At 50.4% G+C, this 14384-nt stretch overlaps 1 protein-coding gene across 3 annotated transcripts in view; it reads right to left on the reverse strand.

The window, feature by feature from the left end:
- The window catches only part of CEP250 (centrosomal protein 250), a 114433-nt gene extending 106107 nt beyond the window's left edge, over nt 1-8326 (reverse strand). For all 3 annotated transcript variants that reach the window (XM_077832348.1, XM_077832349.1, XM_077832346.1), the window contains exons 1-2: nt 8260-8326; nt 6583-6768 (exon numbers count right to left, since the gene is read on the reverse strand). In XM_077832348.1, coding sequence (XP_077688474.1) covers nt 6583-6768 — 186 coding nt within the window. In that variant the 5' untranslated portion in view covers nt 8260-8326. The remainder of the gene's footprint in view (nt 1-6582; nt 6769-8259) is intronic.
- Between the last annotated feature and the right edge of the window lie 6058 nt (nt 8327-14384).

Here is a 14384-nt window from a genome sequence, read left to right on the forward strand (position 1 = left end):
TAACCAAATGCAAGAGTCTCACTTAGCTCACCATAATGAAAGAATGAATCATAGAATCGTAGGACTGGAAGTAGGGTTGCCAACCTTCTAATCGCACAAAACCAAAAGCCCTAGCCCTGCCCCTTCTCTGAGACCCCGCCCCCTGCCCTGCTCCTTCCTGAGGCCCTGCCCCCCACTCACTATATTCCCCCTCCCTCTGTTGCTCGCTCTTCCCGACCCTCACTCACTTTCACTGGGCTGGGATAGGGGGTTGGGGTGCAGGAGGGGATGAGGACTCTAACTGGGGGTGCAGGCTCCTGGGTGGGGCCAGAAATGAGGGGGTCAAGGTGCGGGAGGGGGCTCTGGGCTGGGGGAGGGGGTTGAGGTGGGGGTGGGGCTCCATCTGGGGGTGTGGGCTCTGGGGTGGGGCTGGGGATGAAGGTTCAGAGTGCGGGAGGGGGCTGTGGGTTGAGGTGCGGGGGGGTGAGGGCTTTGTCTGGGGGTGTGGGCTGTGGGGTGGGGCCAGGGATGAGGGATTTGGGGAGCAGGAGGGGGCTCCGAGTTTGGGAGGGGTTCAGGGCTGGGGCAGGGGGTTGGGGCACAGGTTTACCTCTAGCGGCTCCAGGTCAGCAGCACAGCTGGGGGGCGGGGGTGGTCTAAGGCAGGCTCCCTTCCTGTCCTGACTCTGCTCTGTGCCCCGGAAGCGGCCAGCAGGTCTGGCTTCTAGGCAGAGGTGCAGCAGGTGGCTCTGCGCGCTGCTCTCGCCCGCAGGCACCACCCCTGCAGCTCCCATTGGCCATGGCTTCCAGCCAATGGGAGTGCAGAGCCAGTGCTGAGGGTAGGGGCAAGTGCACGGAGCCACGTGGCCCCACACTTAGGAGCCGGACCTGCTGGCTGCTTCCAGGGCACAGCACGGAGCCAGGATAGGTAGGGACTAGTCTGCCTCAGACCCGCAGCTCCACTGACTGGTCTTTTAACAGCTCGGTCGGCAGTGCTGACCAGAGCCACTAGGGTCACTTTTCTACTGGGTTTTCCAGTCGAAAACTGAACACACGGTCACCCTAACTGGAAGGGACCTTGAGAGGTAATCTAGTCCAGTCCTCTGCACTCATGGCAGGATTAAGTATTATCTAGACCATCCCTGAAAGGTGTTTGTCTAATCTGCCCTTAAAAATCTCCAATGATGGAGATTCCACAACCTCCCTGGGCAATTTATTCCAGTGCTTAACCACCGTGACCGGAAGCTTTTCCTTTTGTCCAATGTAAACCGCCCTTGCTGAAATTTAAGCCCATTGCTTCTTGTCCTTTCCTCAGAGGTTAACAAGAACCTTTCTGCACTACTCCTTCCTAGGCAGTCATTTCCCATTTTGTATGTGTGCAATTGACTGTTCCTCCTTCCTAAGTGGAGTACTTTACATTTGTCCTCATTGAATTTCATCCTATTTTCTTCAGACCATTTCTCCAGTTTGTCCAGATCTTTTTGAAAATTAATCCTATCCTCCCTCTCAAACTGGTATCATCTGCAAACTTTATAAGTATACTCTCTATGCCATTATCTAAATCACTGAAGAAGATATTAAACAGAAATGAACCCAGAACTGATCCCTGCAGGACCCCACTTGGTATGCCCTTCCAGCTTCACTGTGAACCACTGATAACTAAGGCTGCGTGTCTCTCATGGAGGTCATGGATTCTGTGACTTTCCCTGACCTCTGTGACTTTTGCAGCAGCCAGTGTGCCTGGCTGAGGGGCTGCCCAAATGCTCAGGTAGCTCCTGGTCCAGCAGCAGTTTGGGTGTGGGAGGTAGCTCCGATCTGGGGCAGGGGGTTGGGGCGGCACTTACACAGGGGGGAGGTGCCTGACATGACCCTGAAACTCCTGACCTAGGTGGAGGGGCCAGGGGGCTCTGCGCACTGTCCCTGCTTGCAGGAACCGCCCCCTCAGCTCCCATTGGCTATGGCTCCCGGCCAATCGGAGCTGCGGAACCGGAGCTTGGCGGAGACAAAGTGCAGAGCCCCCTTGGCCTTCCCTCCTCCTAGGAGCTACAGGGACATGCGGAGCCGGGTAAGGAGCCTACCAGCCCCGCCAACCCCTCTCCCCAGCCGGCGCCCCCCCAGCACCAGCAGGGGTCCAGGGCCGCACACCACTGTCTGACCCCCCACCCCAGCACCAGTGGGGGTCCTGAGCCACCCTGAAGCACCCACGGTGGCTCCAGACTGCCCTTTCCACCCCAAGCACCCAGTAGACCAAGCCCAAGTTTTAGTTACGGGTAAATAGATGGATTTTTGTTTACAGCCCATGACCTGTCCATGACTTTTACTAAATATACCCGTGACTAAAATGTAGCCTTACTGATAACTACTCTCTGGGAACAGTTTTCCAAACAGTTATGCCTCCACTTTATAGTAGCTCCATCTTAGGTTGTATTTTCCTAGTTTGTTTATGAGAAGGTCATGCGAGACAGTATCAAAAGCCTTACTAGAGTGAAAATATATCACATCTACCACTCCCCCCATCCACAAGGCTTGTTCCCCTCTCAAAGAAAACTATTAGGTTGGTTTGACACAATTTGTTCTTGACAAATCCATGCTGATTGTTATTTATCATCTTATTATCGTCTAGATGTTTGCAAATTGATTGCTTAATTATTTGATCCATTATCTTTCTGGGCAATACAGATGGGCTCCTTACTCGGACACATTCAGCTCACTGAAAAGCAATGGTGGGATTGAAGAGAGCAAAAGAGAACTGCATAGCAGGGAAATAATGCCCACATAGCTGCCAGCTGAGTTGACTGTAGTTTGGTAGATAACAAACCATCCCAAAACCTAGAAAAACCACTGAGCACAAAACCCCAGCAATATTATATACAGGAATTAAACTCCAAAAAGTATACAAAGCAAACCTACAGATCCCCACTACAGCAAACCTAATACAACACACTAAATTATAATTAACAGAATGAGTGATGCCAGTCACCTATATGGAGCTAACAATAGAGATGTAAACCAATCTAGTCACACAGCCAGAAAAAGTAGACACCACAGAGAGAAAAAAAGGAGAGGAGAAGAGAGCAACAGAAAAGATTAAATATATATATTTCAAAACATTATTGACGTGGTTAAGAAAACGGTCTTAAAAACACAGACCCCTGAGCAGCAGCCTACACAATTCTGAACGTACAACAAACATTTCAATAGAAAAAGTCAACCTACGTGGAAGGGAAGTTGTCAAAATTTGATGAGGCAATAGACAAAAACCCTCTTGGACTATCTGGAGGAAATGCACTTCTCACCTATTTTTTATTACTGGTGTCATTATTTGTTCTCCAATAATTCCCATTCTGTGCTAGCTGCTATCCAAGCACACATGACATCACTCTTGGAAATCTGCACTGAAGAGTTCACAATCTAAATTCTTCAATTTCTGGGGTATTAAACAGTGGGAGTAGTGCCCATAAACAATTGCCATGTTTATCCTTCCCCCTAGTAGCTTCCTCTCGGGTATTCATTTCAATAGCATCAGTTTTTTTCATATCTGCACCTTAAGAACATACCTTTTTCATATCTACAGCTCACAAAACAAGGCAGCAGCAATGAGGGTACTAAAATGTTCAGAGATTATATTCTCATTTGGCAGGTTTCAGAGTAGCAGCCGTGTCAGTCTGCATCCGCAAAAAGAAAAGGAGTAGTTGTGGCACCTTAGAGACTAACAAATTTATTTGAGCATAAGCTTTCATGGGCTACAGCCCACTTCATCGGATGCATGCAGTGGAAAATAAAGTGGGGAGATTTTATATACACAGAGAAAATGAAACAATGGCTGTTACCATACACACTGTAACAAGAGTGATCAGGTAAGTTGAGCTATTACCAGCAGGAGAGCGGGGATGGACTACAAGCCCTCAGGAATAGTATCCCTGATAATGTCACGGCAAACCTGGTGGCTGAACTTTGTGACTTTGTCCTCACCCATAACTATTTCACATTTGGGGACAATGTATACCTCCAAATCAGCGGCACTGTTATGGGTACCCGCAAGGCCCCACAGTATGCCAACATTTTTATGGCTGACTTAGAACAACGCTTCCTCAGCTCTCATCCCCTAATGCCCCTACTCTACTTGATGACATCTTCATCATCTGGACCCATGGAAAAGAAGCCCTTGAGGAATTCCACCATGATTTCAACAATTTCCATCCCACCATCAACCTCAGCCTAGACCAGTCCACACAAGAGATCCACTTCCTGGACACTACGGTTATAATAAGTGATGGTCACATAAACACCACCCTATACCGGAAACCTACTGACCACTATACTTACCTACATGCCTCCAGCTTTCATCCAGACCACACCACACGATCCATTGTCTACAGCCAAGCTCTACGATACAACCGCATTTGCTCCAACCCCTCAGACAGAGACAAACACCTACAAGATCTCTATCAAGTGTTCTTACAACTACAATATCCACCTGCTGAAGTGAAGAAACAGATTGACAGAGCCAGAAGAGTACCCAGAAGTTACCTACTACAGGACAGGCCCAACAAAGAAAATAGCAGAACGCCACTAGCCGTCACCTTCAGCCCCCAACTAAAACCTCTCCAACGCACCATCAAGGATCTACAACCTATCCTGAAGGACGACCCATCACTCTCACAGATCTTGGGAGACAGGCCAGTCCTTGCCTACAGACAGCCCCCCAACCTGAAGCAAATACTCACCAGCAACCACACATCACACAACAAAAACACTAACCCAGGAACCTATCCTTGCAACAAAGCCCGTTGCCAACTGTGTCCACATATCTATTCAGGGGACACCATCATAGGGCCTAATCACATCAGCCACACTATCAGAGGCTCATTCACCTGCGCATCCACCAATGTGATATATGCCATCATGTGCCAGCAATGCCCCTCTGCCATGTACATTGGTCAAACTGGACAGTCTCTATGTAAAAGAATAAATGGACACAAATCAGATGTCAAGAATTAAAACATTCAAAAACCAGTCGGAGAACACTTCAATCTCTTTGGTCACTCGATTACAGACCTAAATGTGGCAGTTCTTCAACAAAAAAACTTCAAAAACAGACTCCAACGAGAGACTGCTGAATTGGAATTAATTTGCAAACTGGATAAAATTAACTTAGGGTTGAATAAAGACTGGGAGCGGTGTGTCATATACACAAAGTAAAACTATTTCCCCTTGCTTATTTCCCCCCCTACTGTTCCTCACACATTCTTGTCAACTGCTGGAAAAGGCCCACCTTGATTATCACTACAAAAGGTCCCTCCTTCCCCCCCATCCCCCTCTGCTCTCCTGATCACTCTTGTTACAGTCTGTAGGGTAACACCCATTGTTTCATGTTCTCTGTGTATATAAAATCTCCCCACTTTATTTTCCACTGCATGCATCCGATGAAGTGAGCCGTAGCTCACGAAAGCTTATGCTCAAATAAATTTGTTAGTCTCTAAGGTACCACAAGTACTCATTCTCATTTGGAGTGCCCCAGAACAAGAACTCATGTCAGGCATCTACAAATTCTGCAGATTGCTAGAGACAATGGACTGAATCAAAACACCAATTACAGAAAAAAGAACTGTTGAATTTGGAAGAATTTCTCTCAGAAAATGGGGTTGAAGGATTCTGCAAAAATTCAAGTTATCTGGAGGAAGCTCAACTACAGAAGACCACATCAAAGCAGACAATCTTAAAACATATAGCTATTTTTGTCATATCAGGTATCCCTAAAATAGAGAAGGCTAACAATGGCCTCAGTTTGTTAGTAAAGATTTTAAGACCTTCACACCAGATTATGGAATTGAACATTTTACCTTCAGTCCTAAATATCCACCAAGTAATGGACTGGCAGAATGTGGAGTTAAAATTAAGTTGCTAAAAAAGACTAGACATGCAATGGATCCACTTTTTTGCCTTTTTTAACTCCATGGCAACACTGTATGCTCCACTGCTGGCTTCATTTCCCTTTCCTTGTTACCCACACCACTCTACAGCTTCCCGCAGCTCTACCTACTCCTTTCTCCATCTCCACCTCAATCTCCCCTCCACTATCCAAAACCACCGCCGACACATGCTCACTGTCCTCTTTTCCTGCTGCACTCAATCCCTACGATAGGTGCTGTCCTAGCCTCCATAATGACAGATTTTGTGGAAGCCACCCTCAAACTCTTCAGAATTCCTGAGCAGGCTGCAGAGAGGCTTTCAAGCAACATCAGAGCTGCCAGCATAAAAGATTCTGGGGCACTTATTTTCCCTGCTCCTCTTTCCCTCTAGGTTGCTTCCTATTTCCCTTTCCTTCTTAGAGATTTTGTTTTCATTTCTTCCCCCTTTGTCCCTTTTCTGCCCTGTTTGCCCTTCTCTACCCTACCTTTTTGCCCCCTCTCTCTTTTTTGGCCTCTCCACATGTAAAAAGGCTGCAGAAGGAAACTAGCTGTCAGTTATAGTTATGCTCCTCACTCCTGACCCACAACACCCCTTTCTCTTCCACTCCTGGTCTTCCCACACCTCTGCCAATGTCTTTCATTCCTGATCCACTGCCTCCGTTTCAACGCTCATGGATGTACTTTTGCTTTACCTTTGCTTGTAGCTTCTGCACAAGCACTGCCTGCCTATGCTGTGCCTCTTGGGAGCTCTGCAGCTTGCGTTGATAGGATGCCTGGCTTTCCACCATCTGTTGACGAAGTGCCATTATCTGCTCCTCGGGCAGTAACTGCAATGTCTGCAGTTTCATGCTGCTCACCTCCTGGTCTCCTGACTCCATCTGAGGACCAAAGAATGGTATAATGGTAATACAGGAAAAGGATAATAGCCCTGCAGTAGTCAGAAGCCTAGGCTGTGATCAGAAGCAGGGAAGAGGATGAAGAAGCCTGAAACTAATTAGCTCTGCCTGCCCATCGAATCTGGCTGTGACAATAGCAAGAATCATAGGATCTCAGGGTTGGAAGAGACCTCAGGAGGTCATCTAGTCCAACCCCCTGCTCAAAGCTGGACCAACCCCAACTAAATCATCCCAGCCAGGGCTCTGTCAAGCTTGACCTTGTATCCAATCATAGTATCCAAACAGGAGGCTCCTGCACTGGAATAAGCTGAATGGAGCAAGCTACAGTGTCTGGTCCAGTCTGCGTGAAGAAGCAGCATGCCCCTGAATAGCCTGGCACCTGACCTGGACCAGAAGTTCACCAGTATTTAGCAGCAAGATTACTCTAGGAGTAGGGGGCAGTCGTACGGGTGGCAGCGCAAGGTGCAGCCTTCTCACAGTCAGTGCCAAATGTCCGGCAGCAAACGTCAGTCCCGAGAGCAGCTCCCAGACATACCAGCTCCTTGCTATGCCCATGCAAGTGAGGGAACGAAAGAGCCACATAGAGGCAGGCGTGGGCAGGCTTGGACGGCTCCTCTCCCGCCTCCGTCACCCACCCGACCCACCAGCCTGTCTCCCGCCTTCGTCACCCATCCAGGCCCCCGGTGCAGCCCCACCCCGCCACTGTCATCCCCCCCGGCCACTGTCACCCCCGACCTCTCTCCCACCCACTGCCTGTCACTCACCTCACGCCCCGGCCTGTCTCCCGCCTCTGTCACCCACCCGGCCCGTCTCTGGCCTCCGTCACCCACTGGACTCCCCGGCCCATCTCCCGCCTGTAACCCACCCGACCCGCCTCCCGCCTCCATCATCCATCAAGGCCCGCGGTGCAGCCCCTCCCCGGCCCCTGTCACCCCCGACCTCTCTCCCACCCACCGCCTGTCATTCACCTCGCACCCCGGCGCGTCTCCCGCCTCCTTCACCCAGTTGGCCCTTCTCTGGCCTCCGTCACCCACCGGAGCCCCCGGCCCGTCTCCCGCCTCCGTCACCCACCCGACCCCCCGGCCCGTCTCCCGCCTCCGTCACCCGTCCAGGCCCCCGGTGCAGCCCCACCCCGCCACTGTCACCCCCCCCGGCCTCTCTCCCACCCACCGCCTGTCACTCCCCTCGCGCCCCGGCGCGTCTCCCGCCTCCGTCACCCAGCCGGCCCCACAGCGCCGCTCGCGAGTCCCGCCGCTGGCCCGCGGGGTGGGCTGGGGGAGTCGCCGGGAGCGTCGGGCCGCGCGCTCCGGGCCGCCCTCGCCCGCTCCGGCTCAGTGGGGCTGGTCGGGACCCGGCCGGGCTGGGGGGCGAGGGGCCGCCACCGGCCCGTGGTGGACGCGCAGCCCCAGGAGCCCCGCGCTCTCCCCCCACCCGCCACCTCGGCCCGCTCCTCCCGGGCCGGGCCCGCCTCACCCTCGCTTCCCGCGCGGCGCCCCCGGGCCGGCCAGACCCACGCTTCGGCGGCGGCGAGCGGGCGCCCCGCCCCCAGCCTGCCGCCGATGCGCGCTCCGGCGTTGGGAGCCCGCTCTGCGCGCGGCCGCGGCCCGGGAGCGCGTCTCCGGCTTCCCCAGCGGGGGCTGGCTGGGCCGGCCGGGAACTCCGGGGGGGCCCGGGCCGGGCACTCCGCGGGGGCCCGGGCCGGGCACTCCGCGGGGGCCCGGGCCGGGCACATCGCTGGGCTGCTGGCGCTGCTGCTCTTTCCCGGGCTCAGGCGCACGCTGGCCCTGGCTGCGCCCCAGGTGCAGCTGCCCGCGCGGCGGGGTCTAGGCTGCCCTGGAGCCCCTGCAGCTGGGCCGGGCCCGCTGCCCGGGGCTGTAACACGGCGGCGTAGTCGGGCTCCGGCTGCAGCGCCATCTCTGGGGCCCTGCTGCGATGCTGGTAGACGGGGTGCTTGCCCGGGCTGTAGGGGTCAGCTCCGCCCTGACAAATCCATTGCTGGAAACCAGACCGCTCACCTGTACCTTAGCCTCCTTCAAGCTGGGGGCTCCCTTTGTAAAGAGGTGGTTACGCTCTATTAAAGGCTTGCAAGTTGCTACATGAAACCTTACTTGTAATGTCTGTGACCCCTGCTAAACGGTTCCTTTGGCACTGGCTGGTCAGGTCACCGAGCTCCTCTCTCCACAGCCCATTGTCCCCTCACTGGCCAGAACCGGCTGTGGCATCCGAGCTGGGCCTGCTGGTCACCAGTCACCGTGGAATCCGTTCTCCAGGCCATTGGCCGGGGTCCCAAGTTCTGTCCCGGTCCTCTGTAACAACAAACTCCCTCTCCCATCACCTCGTTAAACCAGTAACGCCCAGGGAAACTGAGTCCCCCCCCCCATGCAAACCACTGAAAAAAAACCAAGAAAATCCCCCACTTCGTAACTCTCTCACAACCATGAAGGTGCTATGTGTAAGAAAACTTGTCCCACAAGCCTGAATTCTGGAAGAAGGAAATGAAGATAGCTGATAGTTAAAATTTTTCATCTTTGCTGTATGAACTCTCAAAGGGCAGGAGCTAGAAAACAAAAACAGAGAACCCCAGGGTCAACCTGGGTTAGTCCTAGAAGACATTCAGTGCTGACAGATTACTACAACTCTGTCACCTTTTGGAACCATACGTAGTAGTAGGATTTTATGTTTGTATTTTATATAATTTAGAATGAAGGATAAAGAATAATAATGTAGCATGTATTAAATGTATTGGTGTATGATTTGATTATATCCTGCCAGCCACCCTTTTTGAATAGCAGAAAGAATAGCCTAATGGGCCATTGGTAGAGATACATCAGCCAGAATCTGTGTCTGTGCTGATTTCAAGGCAGTAACAGACCTTTGAGGGTCACCAATTTGTTATAAGTTTAGCATTTTAAAATATGTAAAAGAATGCCATGATTGTTTTTCTTTTGCATTGCAACTTGATGTTCCTGTTCTAAATGTTCTGTATAAATTAATTCTGTTTTGTGTGCGAATGAGGAATGTGTGTGTTAAGAGATAAGTTTGAAGGCCATCGCTGAACCAGATAGTCTAGGGAGGAACCGGAGACAGATGCAAGGGCACCAGGAGGCTGCAACACGCCCCTATTGAAATGTCAGAGGAGGGCAGACTGACGACTCTAAAGATGAGACAGGCACCTATCAATGGGGACAAGATGGCAGTAATCAAAACCAGCATGGGATAACTCCCTGAGGAACTTGATGAAAGAACAAAATAAAGGATGAGAAGGACAATATAAGAAAACAGGTTTCAGAGTAACAGCCGTGTTAGTCTGTATTCGCAAAAAGGAAAGGGGTACTTGTGGCACCTTAGAGACTAACCAATTTATTTGAGCATGAGCTTTTGCATCCGATGAAGCGAGCTGTAGCTGTGAATAAAGAAAAATTCACGGAAGCCCATGACCTGTCCTTGACTTTTACTAAAGATACCTGTGACAAAATGGGGAGCTCAGCTCCAGAGTTCTCCATGGCAGCCTGGAGCTCCAGGGTCCCGCAGCCACCACAGGATGAAGTCACAGAAGTCGCGGGAAAACAGATTCCATGACCTCCGTGAAAAAAACCGTAGCCCTAATTATGGAACACACAACCAAGTTTGGGGTTTATACCCTCCTTTTTGACAGCGTGCCCTGAGGTTGGCACTCACAGTTGTGAACCACTCCAGACAGTATGACACCTATGAAGTAGGGAGGTCCCAGAGCCTTGGCTCCAGCCTGAGCCCAAAGATGCTCTGATGGGTTCAGTCACAGAAACCCCCTTGGGACTGTCGCCTGATGTGCTGAGACTACCTCTGAGCCCATTTTCCCTGCCAGTTTGGGCCTTCAGAATCCTGCTTTGTTGAGACAGATAACGCTAATCTGCTGCAACACAGTCCCAGGATCTGACCGATGCTCCCAAAGCTGCAGACTTAACTGAAAACGGCTTAGCAAGTGCTCCTGTCTCTAGTACCCAGACACCCAGCTCCCAATGGGATCCAAACCCCAAATAAATCCGTTTTACTCTATATAAAGCTTATACAGGAAAAACTCATAAATTGTCTGCACTCTATAACACCGACAGAGAGATATGCAGAGCTGTTTGCTTCCCCAGGTATTAATTACTTACTCTAGGTTAATTAATAAGCAAAAGTGATTTTATTAAGTATAAAAAGTAGGATTTAAGTGGTTCCAAGTAATAACAGACAGAACAAAGTAAGTTGCCAAGCAAAATCAAACAAAACATGCACATCTAATCCTAATAAAGTAGGAAACTGAATACAGGTAAATCTCACCCTCAGAGATGTTCCAATAAGCTTCTTTAACAGACTAGACTCCTTCCTAGTCTGGGCCCAATCCTTTTCAGACCAACGTTGTAGTTATGGCCTGGGTCCAGCAATCACTCCCACCCCCGTAGATACTGTCCTTTGTTCCAGTTTCTTTCAGGCATCTCTTTAGGGTGGAGAGGCCATCTCTTTAGCCAGCTGAAGACAAAATGGAGAGGCTTCCAGGGCCTTTTATATTCTCTCTCTTGTGGGTGGAAACCCCTTTGTTCTTCTGTGCAAAGTCACAGCAACAAGATAGAGTTTGTAGCCACCTGGCCAAGTCACATGTCCATGAACGATTGAGCTTTTTGCAGGCTGACGCTATTGTTTACATGTTAGTTTGAAGGTTCCCAGGAAAGCTCAGATGTGGATTAGCGTCTCCCAAAGTTTATTGTCAGTTAAGTGTTTCTTGATTGGGCACTTACTGAGATTACTTACTTGACTGCGCACTTACTTTCTCAAGAAGCTGACCAAATGCTTCACTGAGGCTACTTAGAATCAAACACATTGAGATACAAGTAAATAGCTAATATTCATAACTTAAAATACAAAAATGATACACACATACAGAGAGCATAATCATAACTAGCAAATTACAACGTTTCTATAGACACCTTGGTTGACCTCCTTGTACAAGATTTGGTGCCACTATAGGACCTTGGTTGCAACAATGATCTACATGATCACAGTTCATGTCAATAACGTCACAGCCTCCTCCTGAATTTACTGCCAGAGACGTGGACACTGTCCATGGTGGAGGCAGTACATGTAAAATCCCTGTTTGTCTCTGGTCACACCCCCTCCCAGTACCTTTAAACCCTGTGATGTCATTCATAGGTGACCTAGCAAAGTTCTGGGTTCCTGGTCTCTGGGTGCCTGAAAACATGTGGAGTGCAGTATTGCTAACAGAATGCAGACAGCACTATCTGTTAACATGTAGGTGTCTTGGCATTCAGTCACCAATGCCATGAGGCGACGTGCCTCAGTTTCCCCTTCCACACAACAGTGTAGGCCTCCTATGCTTCTGTTGCTGTGCCAAGTTTCCAGCTTGTGTACAGGTATAAGCTGAAAAGCAACATGCTTGTGGGACTGTCCTGACACCATCCCTACCATGTACAAAAGTTTTTTTCCACAAACCGGGTACGTCACACGTCTTTAAAGGGTTTACCACTAGTATTAACTCCCTTGTCTTGACCCATAGATGAAATAGGAAAAGACACAAGATTGACGGCCAATTTATGACAGACAGTCTTTCAGGGCTTTGTTCACACAGTTTGGCTTGTTCAGTGTCTATTCCATTTTCCAATCCCTTTGTGTACCATGGTAGATGCTTTGATACAGATTTTTCTGCCTCTTTGGAGAAGGCTCTCAATTCAGGCAAGTTTTGAGGCTTTGGCAAGGAAAGGGTGCATTGCAGCCATGCCTGCCCTGGGCCCCTCCCCCTAGAATTTCTTTGGGCTGGACCCCATCCCCTTGTAAAGCTTCCCAAATGCAAAGTTTTTTTTCCCCCAGCCATGTTATCTTTTACAAGGGTAGCAGGAATAACATTCTTTAATGGAGTGCTTTGGACTGGTAAGATCCCGTCGGTCACGCCACTCTCTGTTCCCAACAGGTCAACTGGATGGACTCTCCCCTCCAGGAGATCTGACCCCCCGTCTTCCCTTAAAACCTTATCCACAGGTGAAGGGTCTGGCATTTCAGATGTAGATTTTTTACCCTCCTCCTGGGGAAAAGCCTCCCTACAAAAGGTGAGCAGACCCTCCTGTCCCCCCTCACCTTCCGTCAGGACTTCCCTCTCTGGGCTCCCCTCTGAGACAGACACTCCTGTGTCCCCCAAAAGGTGGCCATGATCCAGATGTGGGCTCACAGCTACCAGCTATGACAGACACTTCGCTGGCCAGCAAAATCCCCACCTTTTAACTCAGGTTGAGCTTGCTTTCAATTAGAGTCCTTGTGGTCTGTTCCCACCGCAGCAGTCACCAGGACCCCAACTTCCATCTCCTGGATACATGTCTCTGTGCACCCTAGGGCAGGACCTGTCCCCTGCTGACCTGCAACTTCTTGGCAGTCAGCAGCTGGGAAGTCCTGCCTGTTAGAAGGTGGAACATTCCCCTCCCACAGGGAGATGATCACAGGATAGGAGCTGGCTCTATCCAGACCCTCCCACGGGGATTTTCTTTGAGCCCTTGGACTACAGGAACTGGTTTGGACCACACCTGCTGCTACCAAGGAATTAAAGAGACTCTCCTATTTCCCCAGCAGCACTTGTAACTTTACCCTCCCCTCTGGGGCTTTTAGCACAAGATTCTTTCTTGCTGCTAACAAACCCTGGGACAGATTCTGCCACATCAAAAAAATCATTCCCCAGTAGAAACGGTGCAAAATTGCGTGCCACTGCTGCAACAGTGAGGTCAGCCTGCAAATCACCAGTTTCCATGTGTACCTTAGCTAAGGTGCAAGGACTTTGCAACTTCCATCATTCTAATTCTGCCATTTTCCCTGGTAACAATCCTTCTCATGGATCCACCGACTCAAACCCCTTCTCCTGGTTGAAAGACAGGAGGACGAATGACTGACCATCCCTACACATCAGGTGGAGAAGGTCCCAGACCAGATAGAGGCTATTGAAGATGGTCTGGCCCAAAACAGTGTAGGTCTGGTTGGGGTGGATTGTGTCTACCAGCCTGGACATCAGCTGTTGCAAGATGGCCTTTGATACAACTTTATAGTCTGTGCCGAGCTACAATACTGGGCGCCAGTTCTTCAGGTTGGTCTGCCTGCACATCAGGAGGGAGCATCTTGCTCCCCAAGAACTCAGCCCAGATGATGACAAGGTCCAGGTTGATGACTTCACAGAACATTTGGTAGCAGTCCACAGTCAGCCCATTGATATCTGGGGATTTGTTGGTGGGCATCTGATAGACAGCTTCCTGGAACTTGGCCAGAGTGAGAGGAAGTTTCAGCCAGTCCTGGTTGCCTGTTCTGACCATAGGGAGATCATCCCTCAGAAGCCTGCAAGCATTGGCATCAGGTGGATCTGGGGAGAATAGGTAGAAAGCCCTTGTTCTTTCCTGCATCTTTTCTGGATCTGTAAGAGGGGTGCCATCCTCTGCCAGGAGGCAGGTGATGTTTTTGGCACCCCTTTTCTTCTTCTCCAGGAAATAGATGAAGTGGGAGCTGTGAAGTTTCTCCAGAAAGAGCAAGATGAAGGCTCCCTAAGCCTTGCGGTCATCAAGGACCCAAAGCTTGTCCCATTTCTCCAGACA

This window comes from Eretmochelys imbricata, chromosome 13, assembly GCF_965152235.1.
Source record: "Eretmochelys imbricata isolate rEreImb1 chromosome 13, rEreImb1.hap1, whole genome shotgun sequence".
NCBI classification, from domain to species: Eukaryota; Metazoa; Chordata; order Testudines; family Cheloniidae; genus Eretmochelys; species Eretmochelys imbricata.